This window comes from Danaus plexippus, chromosome 10 (genome assembly GCF_018135715.1).
Source record: "Danaus plexippus chromosome 10, MEX_DaPlex, whole genome shotgun sequence".
Lineage (NCBI taxonomy): Eukaryota > Metazoa > Arthropoda > Insecta > Lepidoptera > Nymphalidae > Danaus > Danaus plexippus.
Genome location: NC_083543.1, coordinates 5,830,836 through 5,853,871, shown reverse-complemented (window position 1 = coordinate 5,853,871; position 23,036 = coordinate 5,830,836). Strand labels below are relative to the sequence as shown.

At 30.1% G+C, this 23,036-nt stretch overlaps 4 protein-coding genes and 1 long non-coding RNA gene across 15 annotated transcripts; 2 read left to right on the top strand and 3 right to left on the bottom strand.

Annotated features, from left to right (window-relative positions):
- Window positions 1-285: 285 nt before the first annotated feature.
- LOC116766761 (uncharacterized) lies at window positions 286-2,493 on the bottom strand. Its single transcript, XM_032656853.2, has 4 exons — window positions 1,311-2,493; window positions 1,161-1,244; window positions 868-1,012; window positions 286-714 (listed from the first exon to the last, which is right to left on the bottom strand). The coding sequence occupies exons 1-4, from the start codon at window positions 2,013-2,015 to the stop codon at window positions 545-547; spliced, it is 1,104 nt and encodes a 367-aa protein (XP_032512744.2). The 5' UTR covers window positions 2,016-2,493; the 3' UTR covers window positions 286-544.
- A 1,089-nt stretch (window positions 2,494-3,582) lies between these two features.
- On the top strand, window positions 3,583-10,672 carry LOC116766759 (ubiquitin carboxyl-terminal hydrolase 1). Of its 3 annotated transcripts, none has more exons than XM_032656849.2 (10): window positions 3,583-3,729; window positions 3,879-4,145; window positions 4,269-4,449; window positions 4,616-4,823; window positions 5,567-5,717; window positions 6,217-6,334; window positions 6,830-7,032; window positions 7,348-7,508; window positions 8,273-8,475; window positions 8,748-10,672. In XM_032656849.2, the coding sequence occupies exons 2-10, from the start codon at window positions 3,890-3,892 to the stop codon at window positions 9,133-9,135; spliced, it is 1,869 nt and encodes a 622-aa protein (XP_032512740.2). In that variant the 5' UTR covers window positions 3,583-3,729; window positions 3,879-3,889; the 3' UTR covers window positions 9,136-10,672. The 3 variants fall into 3 exon arrangements, with proteins under 3 accessions (XP_032512740.2, XP_032512738.2, XP_032512742.2); XM_032656847.2 differs by having other exon boundaries at window positions 3,603-3,761; XM_032656851.2 differs by lacking the exon at window positions 3,583-3,729 and having other exon boundaries at window positions 4,005-4,145; window positions 4,255-4,449.
- On the bottom strand, window positions 7,603-12,991 carry LOC133318938 (uncharacterized). Its single transcript, XR_009752669.1, has 4 exons — window positions 12,868-12,991; window positions 12,683-12,746; window positions 8,249-10,558; window positions 7,603-8,136 (listed from the first exon to the last, which is right to left on the bottom strand). It is a non-coding gene; the product is annotated as an uncharacterized LOC133318938 (long non-coding RNA).
- On the top strand, window positions 10,791-19,527 carry LOC116766984 (pyruvate kinase-like). Of its 4 annotated transcripts, none has more exons than XM_061521490.1 (11): window positions 10,791-10,914; window positions 14,319-14,451; window positions 15,360-15,583; window positions 15,955-16,177; window positions 16,685-16,791; window positions 16,968-17,114; window positions 17,580-17,681; window positions 17,855-18,100; window positions 18,419-18,641; window positions 18,893-19,049; window positions 19,301-19,527. In XM_061521490.1, exons 1-11 carry the CDS (start codon window positions 10,879-10,881, stop codon window positions 19,311-19,313), a joined length of 1,611 nt encoding a protein of 536 aa, XP_061377474.1. In that variant the 5' UTR covers window positions 10,791-10,878; the 3' UTR covers window positions 19,314-19,527. The 4 variants fall into 4 exon arrangements, with proteins under 4 accessions (XP_061377474.1, XP_061377475.1, XP_061377473.1 ...); XM_061521491.1 differs by lacking the exon at window positions 10,791-10,914 and adding an exon at window positions 11,291-11,437; XM_061521488.1 differs by lacking the exon at window positions 10,791-10,914 and adding an exon at window positions 13,008-13,184.
- On the bottom strand, window positions 19,418-22,985 carry LOC116766760 (uncharacterized). 6 transcript variants are annotated; one of them, XM_061521494.1, is made up of 3 exons: window positions 21,862-21,991; window positions 21,697-21,752; window positions 19,418-21,466 (listed from the first exon to the last, which is right to left on the bottom strand). In XM_061521494.1, the coding sequence occupies exon 3, from the start codon at window positions 21,446-21,448 to the stop codon at window positions 20,291-20,293; it is 1,158 nt and encodes a 385-aa protein (XP_061377478.1). In that variant the 5' UTR covers window positions 21,449-21,466; window positions 21,697-21,752; window positions 21,862-21,991; the 3' UTR covers window positions 19,418-20,290. The 6 variants fall into 6 exon arrangements, with proteins under 6 accessions (XP_061377478.1, XP_061377479.1, XP_061377480.1 ...); XM_061521495.1 differs by having other exon boundaries at window positions 21,849-21,982; XM_061521496.1 differs by lacking the exons at window positions 21,697-21,752; window positions 21,862-21,991 and adding an exon at window positions 22,854-22,985.
- Window positions 22,986-23,036: the final 51 nt, after the last annotated feature.

The following is a 23,036-nucleotide window of genomic DNA, read 5'->3' as shown; positions in this document are numbered from 1 at the left end:
AATAACAAGAAAGATTCCATTAAGATACAATGTAAATAATTAGAAAAACATTCTCAGTTTATAAAAACACATCCAAAATCCATAAAAAACTAATCATTTACGGAACGTTTGCAGTTTTTCGTTCATAAGTAACCGTAGATTATAATATTAACTAGTGAATGACAAACGTAAAACGCTTCATATGTACACTGATCAGGCTGAACTGTAATTTAATATCTTATCAATTTACTCTGTAATTCCTCATCATGAAGACACTGTCACAGTAAGAAAAGAAAACAAAAAGAATATGCCCGAAAGATTGTTTTTTTATGATACAACAGAATTACAGTTAGAGTTAATTATAACTCATAAAAGTTTATCATATATATAGTTTAAAGAAGAATAATTTCATATCCGTCTACATTTTCTACATACTTATTGTTTACACGTAATAATTTAAAAAATAACATTTATATGCCAAGGATTTTTATATTTATTACTTTGTTCTAAAATACTGACAAATAGTTGTTAGGTTGAAAACAAACAGAGAATCTTATTTCTTCAATTATACAATATGTGTCATCTGTACCATGATGATGATGTAAGTTACACAAGATTCAAGAATTATCGCTAGGAGAGTAACGTCCATGGGTACTAGGTGCAACATATAGAATTTGAACGGTCTAGCATCTATATATCTAAGGAACCTCTCCATGGTCAGTATTTGACGCTTGTCTGAAAGAATATAATATACAATCGTAATTATAGTCCATTTAATCTTAAATAATGTTCATAATTTGAAACAAAAATTTACTATTCAAATCCAACAATTATTACCGTTAATAGATAAGATATTTATTTTTGTTAACGCATAAAAGTGTAAGCTACCTTTTTCTTCGAAAATTCGTTTATACAAAATAAGTTTCATTTCCATCGGTTCTTGTCCTAGCCAAGTGGCTGCCACGGCTGGAGCAGCTCTATTTGTGATTATTAATAACAGAGGAATATATGGTACAATCAGTGCAAAACTTTTCTGTAACAATGAATATAGGATAGTCTACGCAGTTTCTGATCTAAATGAACTCCAAAGTTACCCAATCTTTTCAATATAGCTCATCATGCATTAGTAAATAAATATAAAATACAATTATCGATATATTTTTAAAATATAAAACACTCACGTCACCAGTTTTTTGTATAGTCTCAAGAAGATAGTATATTGATGCCATTACACCAGGTATATTAAAAAGTAAGGACAGCAAATACTAAAAAAAATATAATTCAAAATAACTGATGATAAATTTATTAACACTTACACTGTTCTTACTTACAATATATGTAAAAGACTTCATAACCTTTTCTATAGAATCTACTAAAAACCTATAATGTTGGAGTAAACTGTGTACAGAGGATTTTCGATTTTCTATTAATATTTTAAGTCGCTCCAGTCTATAAAACATCGAAAGGTACACGAAGAAAAGTATCATAATGGGTATATCATAAGTAAGAAGAGGGATGAAAAATAATAACTGTAAGTACATTTGTAACTCGTAATCATCACTGTACCCATAATATAAAAATATGACCAAAACATTAAAAGAAAACAAAAAAAATATATAGAACATCATTTTGTTAGCCAATTTAAAAGACGACGTTGGAACTCCGACTTTATTATCAAACTGTTGTAATTGAATTTGATAAAAATAAAATGTTCTGTCATCTGAAGTGAAAATGAGGATGAATATATATAAATAATACTCGAAAAAGAATTTGAATCCCCAAGTCAGGTAAAAGTTATCGCCTATCTCAAATAACATTGATATTATAACTATCCCATAGCATACTGAAACCAAAAATGTGGTCAACTTTACCAAAAACTTGTTTTTTTTACTTTTATACACTATATAACCAAAATCCAAACCAAAAAATATTTGAATGAATATAAAAAATAATTTATTTTTTTTCGGAATCACTGTAATATTGTACTGTCTAACATTATTTTTTTCCACACGTATCATACTATTACTTTTATCCATTTTTTCACTTTAATACAATAATATCATTACTTCCGGCCGCTTGTTTTAAAAATAAGTGAAGAAATGACGTTTCATACTTTTAAAACGATGTTGTACTGCGACTGGGGCCGACACTATCATTTATCTTTCACATTTCCTATTCTATAATTGCAAAGATAAGTTATTGATTGTTTTTATTGCTGCTCAAATGATTAATCTTCCATTTTTTATGTTCTATAATATTATTTCTTATTGTTTTAAATAAATTGGTCAACAAAAGCCTAACCAGATCTGTAGTTTTTTATATGCCGATAACTTTAAATAAGCTTAAATAAAAATTGGGCCGAGTGAATGAATGAGTGATTGTGTGAATAGATTTGCTTATTAATTATATAACCAACTACTGCAAACCCGAAAGACCTGTCGGTTTGTAGGTACTTGCTCAACTAGGCAGATTGCACAGATATAAAAAAAAACGTTTTCCTTTATTAACTTTATGAGTTTTATTTTTTAATTGATAAGTATAACTTTTGAGAGTTACATGGGTAATGTTAGATTAAGTTAGATGGGTAACACACTGATGAGCGATTACATATAACTCTTAACCGAGTCGAATACCTAACAAAAAAATCACCTATTGTACTATTTAAAGTCCTCTATTACGTAGTCATCGAATTTCAAATGAAACAAATACAGAGATTACCTAAAAAAATATAGAAGATTTAAGTATCGTTCATGTCTTTACTTGATTTACATAAATAACATTTAAACAGTAAGAAAAGCTTGTCACGTTGTCCAGACAGACAAATCAATGTAGTTTTAATCGTTGTTTATTAAAATTATATGATTATTTAACATTAATATTCAGGAGGTGTGTGACAAAATATATAATTACTACATATAAGTTTTACTCTTTGTTTCATGTAACACAATTCAATAGTTATTCGTTTCTGAGAAAGCGAGTATAGATTGTGTTATTTGTTACACTACCATAATTTTCTTCTTTTAATTAATTTCCTTTGTTTCAATATTTCATAATTAAAACTGCCATTTTTACAAACTTTAAGTAGAGTTACAAGTCCTATTTCGAAACCAAACTAAATGCACCTTTAAATAATCGCGTGTGTATTGCAGATCTTTATTGAAGGCTTTAGATATTAATAGCAGTAATAGCTCATCAAGGGTTATCAGGTCTAGCGTGCGCAAAATGTGTATTCATTTATCAAGGAATCCTATCATAATATAATGGATTATTTTTGTACTGAACATAGCGTTTTCAAATACATGTATATTCTCATGATTTACTGGCTAATATTTTTAAAAACAATGATTGCAGTCAATTACTTTTACTATACCATACTATATAAAATGTGATATTGATAAAAATATAACCACAGAAAAACTTTGGATCTGTATGGTGGTTACTTTGGTGTATAAGTTTTAGAACAACGAGAGTCTAACTTTAAAGTCTAAATTTTTCAATATTTGATGTTTTTAAGAAAATATTATTAAGTACAGACATTTTTTTTATCCACAGAATATTTTATAATTTATAGTTTACATTTATGAAAGATCTTATTATTTTTTATCTGTAATCCACGCACACGATCATAACATTACACAATAAATTCAACATGGCTGTCTACGGTTGGGGTCATTTGCGGCAAATTTTTCTTAATTTCTGTATACTGTAGCTATTTTCATTAAGAAAATACATTGCCTTATACCAAATAATGTAAGTCAATGTGTATAATATAAAATTCTTCCGTAAGTATACTATTTATATTAGACTTAAAATGATTTACTCTTCTATCCTTGAACGATCTATAAAGTAGCTAAATCTCTGTATTTTCTAGTTTTTTTTAATTTTCGGTACTTTCGCAGGGGTACTGAAGATGCCAGTTAACTCTTTATCAGAAACGACAAAAGGTGTTGCGAGAACTAAATTATCCCTCTCTCTTAGAAGAAATAATGCAACAAATCCGATCAACGCAAATCAGAAACCAGGAGATTTAAAGGACAGCTCTTACAAGGGATCAAATGACAATAAAGAGAATAAACCAGTGAAGAGACCTATAACAGGCACATATCTTAATACATTGAATGCTGCTAAAAAGCTTAAGCCTTTGACTGAAACGTCGAAACCGAAAGGTATGTTTATATACAATATATACTAAAAAACTCGTCTTGATTCTTTAAAGTACTAAATATTTCACTTTAATCATTCAAATATTACATCTATTTTTATCATACTCTTAAGCTATTATTTTTTAGAAACAGTTAGTGAGCCACAGCTAGTTGTATTTGAACCATCAATAAGTAACATTGAAATGTTGAATGGCCACCATCCTTCGGACAACCAGTATGGAGGGAGTACACAGTGGAAAGCCCCCATTGCCACTCTGTCTAATCTTGGAAATACTTGTTTCCTCAATAGTGTACTATATACCCTACGGTTAGTATTAATTATTATATGGGCTGATAAAACATAACATCACTAAATAAATAAGTATTAACTTTCATACCTCATAAGTATTAAATATATTCATTCCCAATATTTTATGTTAAGGTATATAGTTAAGTTTAAATCAATATATATAGTTTTTATATATTCACTATAGATATGCTCCACAATTTGTGCACAACCTCCATCATCTAGTGTCCGATCTCACTAGAGTGGAACAGAAATTGGGCAGCATCAGGTTAAAAAGCTCATCTCTGGGACGAAGTGCAGCTGGGCTTGCATCTTCTGGTACTAGATCATGGAGCAGTAAAGATTTGTTATCTCTGGGACAATCGGATAACACCACAGGAAAAAGTAAAATACAGGTACATATATAATTACCTATAGATGTAAAGCACAGCTGTGACTCAGTTTTCCATTCATTGTACTCATATGCGATTACATTAAAATAGTTATCAAGGCCAAGGCACACTGGTTGTAACATATTGAATTTAATAGCAGTTTAAGTGCAAAGTGATTGTTTAAAAACAATAACTTTAATATGCATAACAAAAAGTATTTATGCAATTAATTTCTTACGAAAATTAATATCCTCTCAATGTTGGTTTATCTATGCAGATATATTGAACTCATGATAAAAATTATTAACTTTGAATTTTACTTTGAAGATAGTGTCACTCGTTTATTGATAACAGATGATTTAATATAATACACAATATATATTTTTTATAGATTCAAAGCATTGGTACAAAGTATGACTTGTGAAGTGTAGTACTTATTTTATTTAATACATATAAAACGTCTGGATGCAAAATGGCATACTTATATATAAATGACTTTTGTATAAAATTTTGTTGTAAATAAGACACTTAAACAATTTATTTAAGTGCAAATGATATCATAAGAAAGATGAGGTGATAAAAATATTTTCCCTATTTATTTTTCATTACTGCAAGGAGAATATTATGTATCTTAATTTATATTTTTAATGTTTGACTATTAAAACTAAACAAGCAAGTTATTGAAACTTAAGTTAATGGAAAATCCATATCACACTTCTCTTTTAATGACCAATATAAATCTACACATAGTATTGTTATTATTGCAGATAGCCACAGAGAAGCTTCATGAAACATATCTTAGCCTACGGGCCGCGGAAAGCAAGTGCATAAACAGTGGTGCCGCTGATGCCAGCCCGGAACCATATGCTGCTGATGCATTTCTAGCGGCATTGAGAGAAGTCAACTCTACATTTGAAGGTAATTTCTATAATGATGTTATTAATATGTAAGCAATTTAACTTGAATTAAATAAATATATAAAGGAAAATATATCATCCCAAAAATGTGAAACAGATTATTAATAAATTGACAACTTTACCTTTGAATTAAAATTAATTAATATAAAATATTTAGTTGTGATTCTCTTCCTGTTTCACCTCAATAGAAATGAATTCCTTGATGTAGTCATGTAGTCTATATTATAATTTTTTGACAATATTATTACTTATTATAAATAACGCCAATAATTACAGTCTGGCTAAATAAACTTTATTCATTTTTATATCATCCCAAAGCCCTGTATTTCAGTATACAAATATCTATTATATCTGTGTATGTTTTTTTAGTATCCACAAATCCTAAATGTATTTTTTATCATTGATGTACATCACTTAAAATTCTTCCTGAATGTTTGTACAAAATACATACATACTAAGGATAAAGGCTAAATACTTACTGTTACTGATTATATTGACAGGTAATCGGCAACAAGATGCACATGAGCTTCTTGTTTGTATCTTGGACAGCATTAGAGAAACATGCAGAGCTCTAAGTGCAAGAGCTTCCCGTCTTCAATTACATGAAAATGGCGACAGGTATAATAAACACAAAATTATACATAATTAAAAAAAAAATTCACACTGCTTCCCATATGCTTTGATATTATATGTACGTGCGATTGAAGTTCAACATATCTTTATATATCTTTTTATTAAGTGTATATATATATGTATTTTGATTATATAAAGATTTATTTTCTAAAACGAGCCAACAAAAAAATTATTACTTTTTATGGTCACAAAAAATCCTAAATATATACGAGTACACTACAAATTTTATAAATGTTGGAATTTTGTTTGTATTTATGGATGTTTGTTTCTCTTTCACGCTTAAACTACAGATCGATTTTGGTGAAACTTCACTTACCTAGATTTAACATGAGAATAACATATAAGCTAAAATTTATCCCCTCAGTGCTGTATGAGTTTTTTTAAGGAACGCCTACATAATTGATAATAGCATTTTATGAGATCACGTGACAAACTAGATACCGCTGCTAGTCTTATATGTGACTTACAATCAAATTCCAGCAATGGCCTCGGTCGCCAACCCAGCCTTGACGGTGATGGCAGTAAGACGTTAGGACATCTCCGTAAGTCGTGGAAAAAGCGCAAGGAAACAAAAACCACTGATAAAAGAAGCTCGCCCTCAGAAGAACGTCCGCCTTCACCGGATCCTGAGAAGGATGAACGCTCGAGGCCTGGCTGGGACTTTGTTGCTGATGATTTTGAAGGTATATTCTTTGACTAACAATTTAGATATAATTCAATTTATGTATGAGAGTCTCAATTTAACTTATTTGTTGCTTGTTCTTTTTTATATATGTATATATAACTGATAACATGTTCTTTTTTATATATGTATACCTTATAACTGAAAATATTATATAATTTCATTAATATTTTATAGGTTATTATTCTCTTATAAATTTTCTTAAATACTTGAAGTTAAACTCGATTGTCTAATTATATATCATCATATATCTGTACTGATTTTTTAAGTAATAATGTCCTATATTTTTATTATAGAAAAATATCTTGTTACACAGGTACCATGGTTGTTCGAACTATGTGTCTGGAGTGTGAGGCGGTGACGGAGAAAGCTCAAGCTGTGTGTGAGCTCTGTGTGCCAGTAGGTGATGATGATACAAATGAAGAACCATTTAGAGCTGCATGTCTCTCTAGTGAATATTTGAGGGATCAGAATAAGGTTGGTCCATACATTTTTGAAAAACACACACCCTGTATCATAGGTAGGTAGATTAAATTAAAATGACCTTAGAGGTATAAAACAAACAACACAATAATATTTTACTCATTTTAATCAAAGCTTTAGGATCATACATAATATATAACTTGGCAAAACAATACTTACAATATCACTTACCTTTTATGAGACTTAAATTTAACCAATTTTGTTAACATTCCACACTATCAACATTAATAGGATTCTTAAATGGCAATAATTAAAACTGTTTTATGTTAAAAATTCATTATTCTTCAGACATACAATTCATAGGTTTAATAAAAAAATAGATTTAATTTACAAAAATAGTACTATTAATTGTTTTTTAATTCTATTAGTTAAATATAAGTTCCAGAAATCCAAAGGCCTTATGTTTTTCCATCTACTGTATAATGTTATGGTTCAGTCTTTAAACCTGTGGAAGAAAAAAAAAACAAAAAAAAAATTGCTGTACTTTCCACAAGGAGGATTTTGTCTTCGTAAGATGAATCCTCCATCTCTCCCTAACAACATTATTTTTTAATTATAGACCATAACGTTTAGAGTAGCTCAGAGGTTAGTAGTTAGTCATGATAGTATATTTTTACAGTTCCTGAAATTTTTACAAAAAAAATAAATAATTGAACAAACAATATTCATACAACAAAATATAAACTTTGATAGATATCTGTATTCATAACATATCTTTAGGTATGATACTTAACGTTCAATATATCATATGGTAACAGTATTGGTGTGAGCGCTGCCTGCGCTACAACGAGGCTAGACGCAGTGTCGCGTATTCGCGACTGCCACGGCTGTTAGTGTTGCAGCTCAAGCGCTTCAGCGGCGGCATGGAAAAGATCACAAGACACGCGCCCACGCCACTTCTCATGCCTTGCTTCTGTGAGCCGTGTGCCAAACGGCCACCTGATCATCCACCCACACACAGGTAAACAGTTTGACAACACAATAAAATGGTGGTAGCTTGAATCCTTCTCGTGACTATTCATTTTCATACCATACTATACTCTTCAATTTAAATGTACCTATAAAGATAAATCTCTATTACATTAACGAAAGCAAGATAACATATGAATAGACAGACCCATGTTACGTAATTTTTATGAAATTTCGAATGACGTCAAATTAAAAAAAAAATATTCACTTAGTTTAAACTTTAAACCCTAATGTCAAGGCATTTATATATAATATTAATTTCAGATACATCCTATGGGCGGTGATAATGCACCTTGGTCAGGCGTTGACCGGTGGCCACTATGTAGCGTACGCGAGAGATCGTTCCAACGGTGACGGCGAGGTGGCCAGCAAATGTGAGAGAACTGGCGGTGGTGATGCGGCATCTACCAACAGCGGCTCAAGCTTCATGCGAACTCTATTTAATCGCCCGAGAGCACAACCATCTGGCTGCGCTGCCAACGATTGCTGTGTACCGCGCCCTCGGCTAGACACCTGCTGGCTGGCCTGCGACGACGACCTCGTCAAACCCATATCAAATGAAGAGTTCGAGGATCTATTATCCGCCGAGCCGAAAATGCGCTCCGCAGCAACACCATACTTACTGTTCTACGTGAAGAGCGAAGTCGGTTAATAAGTGCTCGACTAGATGGCACCGAACAAATAGCGTAGATGGTTGTTGGTACATTACCAGTATGCTTCAGTCAGTGTTGTGTGTTCAGTAGCCTGTCTGTTCCGAGTTGATTGAATGTTATAATATATAACTGTAATATTGATTTATATGCTTAAAAAGACAATCGGGGCGGATATTTAGATGTGTTCGCCCGAGTGATATTATGAATGTAGCGAGATGTAATGAAACTAGGGTACGATGACATCGGTTAATATATTTTAAAGTATATATATAGAGCAATTTCACTCTTATCACATTGTTACAATTGGACAATATTAACTAAATTTTAAATGAATACCTATATAATTTTCTAAGATTTATACCATTCATTGTATTGATGGTTAAAAAAATATTAAAACAATGTTGACATCAAATATTAACAATTATCAATTTTATGCTAATCAAATAATAATGACAATATAGGCCTAAATGTAACTTACAAATTATTGACATATTAAAATGTTTATTGAAATCTTGAAAGAAATATTTTCTGATTGTCAGCCAAGTGCTTTGAATGGGTATTATTTGGCCTTATTTTCTATATTCTATATTTTCTATAATTTAAAATTGGAACTATATGTAATATAAAAAATGAAAGTATATTCACACAGTATTACCACGAATGCTGTAAGTGCACTTTGTCCTATTAGATATTAATAAGAAGGAAGTATATATATATATATAATATGTAGTTTTCCAAAAATGTACAAGTCCCTTCCACTTGTCTTCGTGGTAGCACTGTTCTTGCGCACCAAGATATGTTCAATTTTTTCATGTCAAATTTGAAATCCTAATTCTCTTATTGTAAGCCTTGGATGTAGATAATAGACTCTTTACTTATTTTTATTATATAAAATTGAACATTGGGACTAAAACTATAAATTTGTGTCTGCTTATATGACTGCTTCTTTATAATTAACATTGATATACAAATTTTGCTGAATATAAGACTTGCCTTCCCACAGATTATTTTTATAGTCTTGGTATATATACTTCTTGCGATAGCTATTTAATCACAGATTTTTCTACGTGTCTTGAAGTGAATCTTGTTAAATACTAATAATTTTTACAACAACTTAAAATTCATTTTGAGTAAAATAGAGAGATGTTTTTATTTGCATTATGAAACTTTTTTTTAAGTAAATTGTCTCATATTATGTGTAAAAAAACCTATATTCTGATGTATTTGTGATGTTATTCAATGTTTGTGTGTTCTGCACTTCGAAGATATATGAATGTGATTATCCCCAGTGTCTAATAAGTCTGTCAAAATACCTCATATCTGTGACCAGTTTCCGGTTTTGAGTTTTTTTTTTTTGTCACTGTAAAGTAATTGCTTCTGTATTTGTAAGCTGTATATTTGTTGTGGATGCCATTCCAAAACCTTTGAAAAAGGTAAAATTCTTGTCAGTAGATATCTAATTAATTAATTTTATTACAACACATTATGGTTAATTTTCATTGTAAATTGGATTGGAATAAATATAATTTGAATAAATGCATGGTTTTTTTTTTGTCCCATAGAAAAACTTCCTTATTACGATTATGATCACAGTTAACGTTAACTAATCAATCGAGGGTAAAGTTTATTGACAACGGATACAGATAAGAAGAGTCGATTTTATATCATCAACGCCGATCGTATGAACGATCAGAATTTTATTTGAGTACGTTCCATTCAGACGTGTTTATTGAAAAATTGAAATGAAAGCCTTGGAACGCAGAAACATTTCGTCTAAAGTAAGTAAATTGTTATTTTACTTATATAATGCATTTTTTTTTTGTTTTTATAATAATTAATCAATATTAGGCTATGAGAAAGTAATTTCATTTGGTCAGTAGGCTTGTATTATTGCGTGTGAATGTGTGATAAAATTGTGTGCTCCTGTGAAGGAGCACACAAAATTTAAGGACATGTACATATTATATTCATGTATGTAATATGATATAAATATGTGTATATATATACACATATTTATATCACGTTGATTTAAAATAAAATGAGAAATTTAATAAAATTGAATTCCTTAATTAAAATGTTTTCAATTAATTAAAGTTATAGTGAATTTGATCAATTTCAATTTGTGTCAATGTGGCTATAGCAAAAATTCCATTCTACTTGTGACATTGTAATGACCTTATGTCCTTGATGACTCGCTAGTCACTGTCAAAATTACAGTTCTCATTGCATATCTATATAACTTTCCTTGTTAAATTTTTACTTGTTTGACAATAATTGAAATAATTATCCGAAATGGCAAATGTAAGTAAAAAATTAATCTTTTATGTTGAATATAGTCTATATAATAGACCTAAACTAAGTAATGTTACTCTCAAACTCGCACCATATCCTTAATACCGGCATAGTAGCGTAAAAGGCTTATACTTTGATAACTAAAATTAACCTACTTACTTAAATTATTCAAAATATTGTGATATACGTGTACAAAAATTATTTGATACATTTCTATATTGTGGCATGGAATCAATGTTTACATTGACATCACAATCTTAAAATGTCTGACTAGATCTGTTTTCTTAAATATTTTTTCGAATCTTTTAAGCCATTGATTTCTGTATATTATGATTTGAAATTTAAAATTCGTATATTTTAACAACTATAACTATAGATTACAAGTTTCAATCCTAAAAATATGAAATTAGGTAAATCAAACATTTCATGGAAAAAATGTTTCAATGGATTTTGAAAGGTTTCAAATGCCAACTGACACTTGTAAGACAATTTAAATCTCATGTATGTAATTTGACTACTTAATCCTATTATCCTTAATAAAACATTGACACTGGCAAAAAAATCCACAATTCCATTGCGAATCAAGCCTTAGCTTACAAAAAAATCCTTAACATTGTTCTGCACCAACCAAGTCTATACATTCAATGTTATATGAAAAATATAAATATTATAATGGTATTTAATTAATACTACAATATATGTAACAAAATGGAAATGAGAATTCATTTTTTAATATATTTTAAAAGGTATTTGAAATTAAGGATATAAATTTAAATGCTATAACAACATACTTAAATTATACAATCATTAAATACAATTTTCACCTTAAAATATATTAAATAAATAAATAAATGTATATATATATATATATGTGTGTGTATACATATGTGTATATATATATATATATATATATATATATATATATGTATGTGTTATAATACCACTGTTTTTAACTTTGAAATATTTTCAAGCACTGAGATATTTTACTTTAGGTTATTGTAAGTTGTCTTGTCGCTAAAATCGAAATAAATATTCTTCATTATATTATAACAAAATATTAATTTGGGTTTTAGAATCAATAAAAATATATATTAATAATTGTTGACTACTAATATTATTTGATACGTTATCAATACCATAAATAAGAAGATATAAAAATATTAGCAAAATCATATTAGTCACGAAAAAAAAGCGTGACGATTGAAAAAACATATGAAAATGTAAGCACAGAAAAGTGACTGCAAAAATACTTACAACAGCAAATGTCATGTACATCAATTTCATTTGATAAGTTGATTATCACAAGAGTCAAATAATACTGAAAATTTCAAAAATAATTTCATACAAGTCTGATCTTGTTGGCGAATACATTGGCCCATTTTCAAATGTTTAAATTTAAATATAGATGTTTAGTTCTCCGTCCAAAACCTTAACCTTACCTTCGTTTTTATATAAACACCAAACAATTATAAAGAAGGGTTGATCTCGACTGGTTCTCGTAAGGGAATAGTTTGATGTATTCACCCTAATTTCTCTGACAATACCCCGCGCGTCACTAATGCGCGCGCCGACGATTGTGATTCGGTGTCCAATACGCAAGTCCGCATTTCGTAGCAGCCGAGAGAAGTTTTCCGCACTGAAGGGCAGTTCAAGATCACTAGCTCCGACGGTTTTACTTAATAATATTAGTAAAAAAATTGTTAGTTCTAATAGTGTTAATATGGTTTGGTCGACAGTCTACGATGGAAAAACGGAGGTAAAAGAATTCTATTTCTGTATGACCGTAATATTTTAACGTAGCGTCGGATAATAATCGCCTAACACGATTTTTAAAACTAAAATAAAAATTTTGCAATGAAATAAAACAAAAAAGTTACCTGTCTGTTATATAAGTGACATATAAATATGTATAGGTATATATTTTATTATATGATAATCAATTGCAGAAGTAAGATAATTATTAACCATAAAAAGTGATATAATACATCTTTAATACAAATGTAAAAGGAATATTCATTTTTAATTAATTTTAAATGATGTCATTTGTGCACACCATGGCGATTTGCTTTATTATGCACTTAGCGTGACTAAATACATTCGATCTTGCACCTTTGCTTTTGAGTTACAGAGTTTAAAATGATACATTTTATGTGCAATATTGTTCACATGACTTCCTATGTACTGAAAGATAATGCTGAAGTAGCTATAGCTAGTTATGATTGCTTCTAACAAACGATATAGTATTTATATACTTGACGAGTAGTTATTACATACTTATGTAAGATATACGAGTGCGTTTTATTTTAGTTGTGGAATATTGTTCTTTATAATATACAGGTGAAGGATAAAAAAAGCGTGCACGGAAGTTAATTTTAAAAGTGGTTGAACTAAAAAATATATAAATTTTAATTATTTTAATATGTTCTTTATATTTCGTACCACAGGTTCGTTATATATAAAGAGTTAAATTCGGTTGTTATAATTGCGAATGCACCTTTTGAATTTGTTCGGCTATTTCTGTTTGTTTTCATTGCCAAGTCAGTGATCAGGTGTTCAAGACATCAATGATAATTTATTTAAGATTTTCATTTACGTTTATAGATATGATAAATAAATTTAAAAAAACTATATACAAATTATGAAAACTTGCTCAGCAAAGATAAACACGTAATTTTATATATTTTATAAAAAAAAAAGTCATGAATTTTCAATAAAAATAATATAACCAAATTATTATTATTTCTGAGTGGTTGCAAAATATTTGTAAGATATATAAAAGGAACACAACATCTTTATTGTATTCATAATATAAATACCATATTTTTTTAGACGTCTTTCTTATTAATCTTCTTGTTTCCTCTAAGACTTATTTCGTTTATTATGTGTCCAGATGGGCTCCGGTGACAAACCAGCCATGCAGTTGGTGGCTGCGGATGCTGCGTCTCACTTGCAGCACATGTGCGCTCTGGACATAGACTCGAAGGCTTCATATGTCCGTCTGTCAGGCATCATCTGTACTATTGGTAATTATATATCTCTATAAACTTGCCCAAACAGAGCACTTAACCATGAGATATTCTTTAAATAATGCACCAAAACCTTGAGATTTCTTCAGAAATTGATTGATTAATACCGAAATTTGTTCTTACCGTTCGGGAAAGAAGTCTTTTTATTCTTTAGTGAATTAAAAAAGTACCGTCTCAAGCAAACGATTATAATTTTGCTAACGTTTTCTTGTGAAGGTTTCCATAGGGCTAAGGTCATAATTTAATTCTATTGTGTTACGTCCTTAAATTGTAAAAATATTCATTGGAATAGTAAAAGAAATGACTGCACATATTTGGGTTTAATTAATAGAAAAGCAGTTGTGAACATGTGTTTGTCCACCATTTTTCTGTCTATAAATGGGAATTCGTGTTATTTTGCTTCAAGGCTGCTCTCGATTGAAATGAGGATCAAACTTTACTCCTATAAACGTCTATAATGACAAACTTGTATAACTGATGAGTATCAGTTTATATTTCGTATTACTATTTAGGTCGTACAATAGCAAATGAAATGACAACTTGACACCGGTTATAAGCAGGGCTGAAGAATTTCTCGGAAACGAAACACGAACTCTGAAACATCGATATATTTTATTATTAAAGTAGTAATTCAGAAAAAAATCAATATTTAGTGGTAGATTTTTTTTTTTTGGTTTTAATATGTGAAACATTACACATCACTGTTGTTCTCAATGAATCCAAACCACAGGTTTTTAGAATCAATTGCATTAAACTAAATACAGTACAAATTATCTCAAACATATAACCTTCTTATTTCCATATATATTTTTAAACCTTTACTATAAGAAACCCAAGAAGCAATCTTATAAAAAACATAATATTCAATGAAAATTCTTTACAATTTATATAAAAATCTGTTCCAGGTCCGGCATCTCGCGACGTGGCTATGTTGGAGAAGATGATGGAAACTGGCATGAACGTGGCTCGTATGAACTTCTCTCACGGCTCACACGAGTACCACGCGGAGACCATCAAGAACTGCCGCCAGGCCGAGGCCAATTACAGCAAGAGGCTGGGAGTTCCGTTCTCACTGGCTATAGCACTCGATACCAAGGGACCCGAAATCAGAACCGGACTTTTGGAAGGCGTCAGTATATTAGAATATTAAACTATTACCAATGATTTAAATAATTTATTGTGTAAAATTTTTGAGACGAAACAAATCGTCTTTTTTTTATAAACATGTTTCTTAGACTAACTCAACGTATTTTATAACATCTGAAGAAACACACAGCACGCTCTTGGAAGACATTCTACCAAGAAATTTCATATTTCTTTTAAGACTCAACAAACAACGGTTACATGCTTGAATCTACTTTTACACCCTTTATTTATTTTATTATGTGATGTGCGAATAATATGTAACGTACAATTAAACAAATAATTTGTTTATTTCTTTAGAGATGAGAACATAGGTTTCATAAAGAAATAAATATAAAAAAGACATTCTTTGTACAGGGTGGTTCAGCAGAAGTTGAATTGAAGAAGGGCGAGACTATCAAATTGACTACCGATGCTGCTTACCAAGAAAAGGGTTCAGCCAGCGTTATATACCTGGACTACAAGAATATTACCAATGTAGTGAAGCCAGGGAACAGAATCTTTATTGATGATGGTCTCATCTCAGTGATCTGCCAGTCAGCTACTGGTGACACCCTCGTCTGTACTATTGAGAATGGAGGTACGATGATTTGTTAGCTTTTCTTAACCAACCACCCTTACTATAATCCAAAATAATACTTTAACTTATCACATACAATATAATTAGTTACAGTGATCATCACGTACAGATAGAACTCCACGGTTTGTTCCAAAAATAAAAGTCTTTTACAAAAAAATACTATGGTCTTTTCTAACATTAAGAAGATAAAGAAAAAATTTTCACACTACTGGCTATGGAATAATTTTGAATTAATATTTTTTGCTAATATTTTATTCATAATAATCTCTAAACACAAATAGATTCATGAAAATAACAAAACCTTCCAAAATAAGATATACTTATCTTAATACATAATTCAATTCTACATTATCTAACAGAAGTTCTTTGTTCATAATATTGAACTGTGCTGATATAAACTTGTAATCATCATGTACAAAGCTTTATTTGTAATATAAGTCTAAAAAAATTTATCTACTTGGTCCACAGTAATGTTAAATGTAAAATTGTACAAGTGTAATTTTGCAGGCATGCTTGGATCTCGTAAGGGTGTGAACCTTCCGGGCCTGCCAGTAGACCTACCAGCTGTATCAGAGAAGGACAAATCTGATTTGATGTTCGGTGTTGAACAAGGGGTATGTATTCAATTACATAATAATCTGTTTTTTTTTAAATTATTTTAACATTAATAGTAAAAGATTTAAAAAATAATACTTAATAACTAATGCAATATTATAATAAGAATAATATTAAAATAACTTACTGAATTAGAACTCATCAACATCTAAACCTATCATTTTTTCATTCCCAGGTCGACATGATATTTGCTTCATTCATCAGGAATGGTGCTGCTCTTAAAGAGATCCGCAGCATTCTGGGAGAGAAGGGACGAAACATTAAGATCATCTCTAAGATTGAAAACCATCAGGGAATGGTTAACCTCGATGAAATCATTGAGGTTAGTTTAACTTTACAGTAACTGGATACAGCCAAAGACAATCTTGCCATTACATAATTTCATAAACAGATTTTTATAGACAATTAAAGTTTTATTTAATTTAAATTAAGTTAAAATTTGTATGATATTGAACTTATTAGATTAACCAACCTCGTACAGCCGGGGGCATTTTAATGAAGAAACCGCAGCCAAAGGCATATTATTAAAAGGCATTATTTGTATCTAGTTGGATCTAGTTAGCATTTGTTTGCCAAGTACTGACGGATGTAACAATTTGCTCAATGAGTGATTGTCTTGTATTGAACAAGAGCTTGAAATCTAATAAACTGAGACCTAACTCTTATAAAAGTGAATGCAACAAAAATATTTGTTACATTTTAGTAATTTGTTTAATTAAAGCTTCCTTCACCTAATAGATGACTTTGATGACAGGAAATATTTTTAATGTGCCCTTTTCGGTTTCAGGAATCTGATGGTATTATGGTCGCTCGTGGTGACTTAGGTATTGAGATCCCACCAGAAAAAGTGTTCTTAGCTCAAAAGACAATGATCGCTCGCTGTAACAAGGTAATGAAAAGGAATAATACAACTGTTTTACTTTTACCAATTAACTAACTTATAAATCTTAAGAAAATATCCATACTTTAGTTAATGCTGCTATGGTTAATTTCCCTCCATCCACATGATTTCATCACCACTATGAACTATTATATCAACTAACCATAATCAAACAATTCCAGGTCGGTAAACCAGTGATATGCGCGACTCAGATGTTGGAGTCTATGGTGAAGAAGCCTCGTCCTACTCGCGCTGAGACCTCGGACGTGGCTAACGCTATCTTGGATGGAGCGGATTGTGTCATGTTGTCCGGTGAGACAGCCAAGGGAGACTACCCACTGGAATGCGTCCTCACTATGGCCAACATCTGCAAGGAGGCCGAGGCCGCTATCTGGCACAAGCAGCTGTTCAACGACCTTGTACAACAGGTGAAGTTTTTAAAGAGTAATTAATAAAATGTGTATCAGAAGGATTTACATGAAATAGAATCTTATTAAAAGGTGATCACGGGCAGACGAGGTGTCTGCCCGTGATCACGGTTGCTGCAAAGTAACCAAAACGTCGGGATTATGTAGTTTTTAAATAATAAAATCCGCGTAGTAAATCCGAATAATACTAGTTTTATTTTTATGTGTAATGTATTGAAAGAAATTGTTTTATATTTATATATTGCATTTTTTGCACTAAAGTTTATACATTGTCGTTTGTCATACAGAACGTCTTTTATAAATATAATTTAAATCTAGGTAAAAACCCAAGGAGACCCAGCTCACTCGGTGGCCATAGCAGCTGTTGAGGCTGCTACTAAGTGTATGGCGTCTGCCATAGTGGTGATCACCACGAGCGGCCGGTCCGCGTACCTCCTCAGCAAGTACAGACCTCGCTGTCCCATCATCGCCGTCACCAGACACCCTCAGACAGCCCGACAGGCACATCTGTATAGAGGAGTCTTGCCCATTGTTTACGAAGGTAACATACAGTATAAATAGAGATGTATATATATATATATAAGGAATAGACTTGAAAAGTCCGCTTGTAAAATACTGGAAGTGTGTATAGTGCACTTTATATTTATTATTAATTACAATCCTGAATTCTCACTTTAGAGTTGTAAATAAATGTTCAAGTAGAATTAAAATCTCAAATTAACAATTATTATAGACACTTCTTCAAATTTCTTAACTGTATAGCTCTATACTAACCTAATAAATATATTATAGAGGGCGTTGCGAGCGACTGGCTCAAGGACGTCGACAACCGCGTCCAATACGGCTTGAAGTTCGGTCGCGCGCGCGGCTTCCTTCACACAGGCGACAATGTAGTTGTCGTTACAGGATGGCGACAGGGATCTGGATTCACTAACACCATGAGGGTCATGTGAGTTACTTGTTTTTTTTAAATATATATTACACTACAATCCACAGACAATAAGCCAATATTTTCAATTTAAAAGTAACCAAATTAAATTTTATATTATTCAACAGAATAAAATAGATCATATAGAAAAAAATAAAAAGTATTTAAATTTTTTTCATTATTTTTTGTATATGGTTATTTATTTTGTTGACATTATTTTATGTAAATTGTAAGTATGTACATGTATTTCTAATAGATATATTTTTTTACAGCCAAGCAGAGTAGACTAGAGGGAACATAGCATAAAAGTATTAGCTGAAAAGAGATCAAATGTCGAGATTGTACCATTAATTAACACACACCAGTGATATTTGGATATCCACTGTATATGATTCTCATAACTATACATTTAAGATTAAAATTATTAAATGTTCTATTTATTTATGCAAAACACTTTAGATGCAAATGTATGTGATGCAAAATAAATTATTTAATGAAATTCCTGTTTTATTATACTTATAATACATTATAAAACCTTAATAAAATGCTATTTTTTTATGTACGGACTGTGTTTATATTTTATACTACAAAATTTTAAATCCTCTACCACTTTATAGCATAATTAACATGTCAAGTGAAACCTGGAGGCAAATATTATTTTGTTATTTTAAAAAATTTTTAGGTAGGACTTTAAAGTAGCAATAAACTACTTACAGTATTTTAAAAACAAGATAGGATATTCGCAGCGGTTCCCGGATATCTACAGCTTAGTGGGGAATGAAAAACAGGTGTAAGAAAAGTTTTAAAGAAAAAAAATTAAAAGCTATAATCAATTACTGTAATTGAGATTATGCAAAAAATCTGTTAGGGCTGCCTAAATGAAGAAAACACATGCTTAGATAGATGGTCATGTAGTATTGATGTGAACTAGAGTAAAGATATATCTGAAGGTAGAATACTTTGGCTTACAACTAGAATTTAATGAAAATATATTTCACAATTTTTATAATAAAAATATTTAAAATACACTCAAAACGGCACCGTGTCTGACACATTTTATATAAAAATATCTCTGTTTATAATAGAATAAAAATATATAACTAAAAACATCCTCTTTTAACAAACAAATGATACAAACAAAAATATGAAAAAGTATCTTCAGTCGGTTAACATGTAATATATATAATTAATACAGACTATCGTTCATGAATAACATAATATTCTTCATTGTTTTCTACAATAACATCAGTTAATTTATTTTGTTAATTTGCTACTTTTTTAACCGATATAATCTTAATATTTTTGTTTAGATATATCGGCTTTATAATTATTGCTCTCTTTTTCACAATGTTTTCTTTATTAGCTTGCACTTCAATCTTTTCTTCTTCCTTTGTTGTAAGAGAAGATAGTTTGACTGCTTTTTGAACTGTAAGTATGTTATCGAAAACCACAGGCACTGTTGCTATATTCTGATTACTAGTGGTTTGGTTAGAATCAATGGTAATATTGTTTTGTTCAACATAATTGTCAATGTGCTGTTGAGGATTTGATGGTGGAGCGAAAGGTTTTTTAAATATCGGTTTTGTAAGTAACATAATAGGTGTTCTGTTGTTTCCTATATCTGTGTTGTTATATTTGTTCATCTTTATGATTTTTATGACTTTCATTTTAGTTTTGTTCACATGTATTGAATTATCTGTTTTCTTTACTTGCACCGGTTGAATATTCGAAGGCTCACTTAGGTTTTTTTCATTATCCATTGCTTTACCAAATTCATTAATTCTAGTATCATTTTTTTCTTTTTGATCTATAGATACTTTTTGTGGTATTTTTGTAAACTTTTTCTTAATTTTTATGATTTTCCTAGGGTCAGATTTTCCAGATATACTTGAATTAATACTGTTCAAATTAATGTCCTCGATTCCTTGTGGTGATATTTTTAGTTTATCAAAATATGAATTTATCACCTCTGATGAAAGTGCTGCTCTTGAATCTTTTGTATTTTGGCTCGACCTACGAGTAATTTTGCTTTTATTTCGTTTCAAAAAGTACTGTATGTAATCAGGACCAGGCATATTATCTTTGAATCTCTTTATAACTATTCCTAAATAATCTAAATAACTCTTTATAAATAATCTTAAGTCTGTTATTTTAAGGGGATGTCCCCATTCCTTATACCAATTATTTATATGTAGTATAAGGTGTCCCTCTTCGTTTTCGGTTAAAGCTGTTTGACCTCCTTGCTTTTTCACACTAACATTATTGTGTCTATGAAGAACTGATTTGGAGACGTTATATTTTTGTGAAATATATTTTAACGACATGTTTGTACTATTGTACTCCTTTAATGCCTGTTCTATAAGTATTGCGTCATATTTTTTATATTTTTTTTCTCGGTTTGGTGTATATGTACGGGGCATTATGGAAAGTCCATAAATCTGAAAACAAAGTACATGGAAAGGCTATTATTGTAAAAATCTCTCTTCGATCAATCGTTAGAAAAAAAGCTGAAATCGATGTATAAATGTCGATCCCACGAACTATTTTTTAATTTTTAAAGCATTTCTTATTAATTGAAGCTTCTTATACATTTCATCGAAAATTAATTTAAATTATTTTTTATTTAAAGTGCCAACCCTATCCCTAGAGTGACTGTCTCTTCACATACATGATACAACCTCGATGAAATGAAATGTTTCGTCCCTATTGACCCCTCAGTTGTACCTGATAACCCCCATCGTATACCAAAAAGCTCTTAGAATATTAATAAACTATTTGTTATTACACAATATATTTAAAGAGTTCAAAGTCTTAACTAACAAGATACTCTAACTAGATACTCTAAGTAGATAATCTCAGTTTTGATATAAAAGTAACTACAAAATCAACGTAATGTAATAATGTTAAAGACACTTATTTAGAGAATAAATCAAACGCGCAGCTTCAAAAAGTTGTTTTGGCAATTGATTTCTAGCTTTGAATATAAAAAAATGTTGCTAGTTCAAAAAGTAAACATTGTATCATAAATTCTTGTCACTTTATATGCTCTAAAGTCTAATTTGTAGATTTAATCCTCATTTTTCACTATTCACCTACCAATTCCTATTCACCCCGTTTGACAATACTCTTGTAATGGGGTTATATCAACATGATCAAGTGGGCCCTTGAAGAAACTGTATTTTTTGGACTTCAGATAGACTCCAACATAACATCTTATATAAAATATATTAAATTTAATCTTTTTTTAAGTTATTATTTAACTTTACTCATTAGTAGAAGTTTACAGTTTTAAGATGAAAAAAAGGCTTAATTACATATAAGTGTCATGCTATCTTATACTTCGTAAGCATGCGTTAAAATATAAATGAGTTGATAATGTCTCGGGTTCCCGCAGTTACACTTGTAGGTTATATAGTCAAAGCGTTAAAATATAAAATGTTTTTATTTGAATCTATGTATATCAAAAGTATCTTGGTATAGTTTTATATATAAAAACTTTTATATATAAAAACCATACATTACACAAAGGAACCTTCTATAAAGGTTTAATTTAAAGACTACCTGTTTTAAATGTAAAGTGTTACTGTTTAAAATAACTTCGTGTAGCCTTAAATTGAGACAGTAGACTTTAGTGGAATTGATGAGATTGCATTTTCTAACAAGCTTACAATCATGTAACAGAATGTAAGTAAAATATTTAAAAATTTAAAATATGTATTAGACAGTTTATTTGAGGAACTAAGATACGAATATATCTTGGATACAATTGTAATATTGACGAGTATGTGTTAAGTGATTTTGAGGAATGAGATAATGTGTACATACCTTTTGATTTTTAGAACTGGCAGCTCAAATATCCTTTGTGTGGAAAAGCATGTCAGCCATCTTGAATAAAATTTGGTAGTGGCAAAAAGTGATATTCGAAATAAATACAGAATGAATTTAATACAATTTCAATACTAACCAAGACATTCTAAATTATAGTCTATATTTTTAAAGTGCCAATAA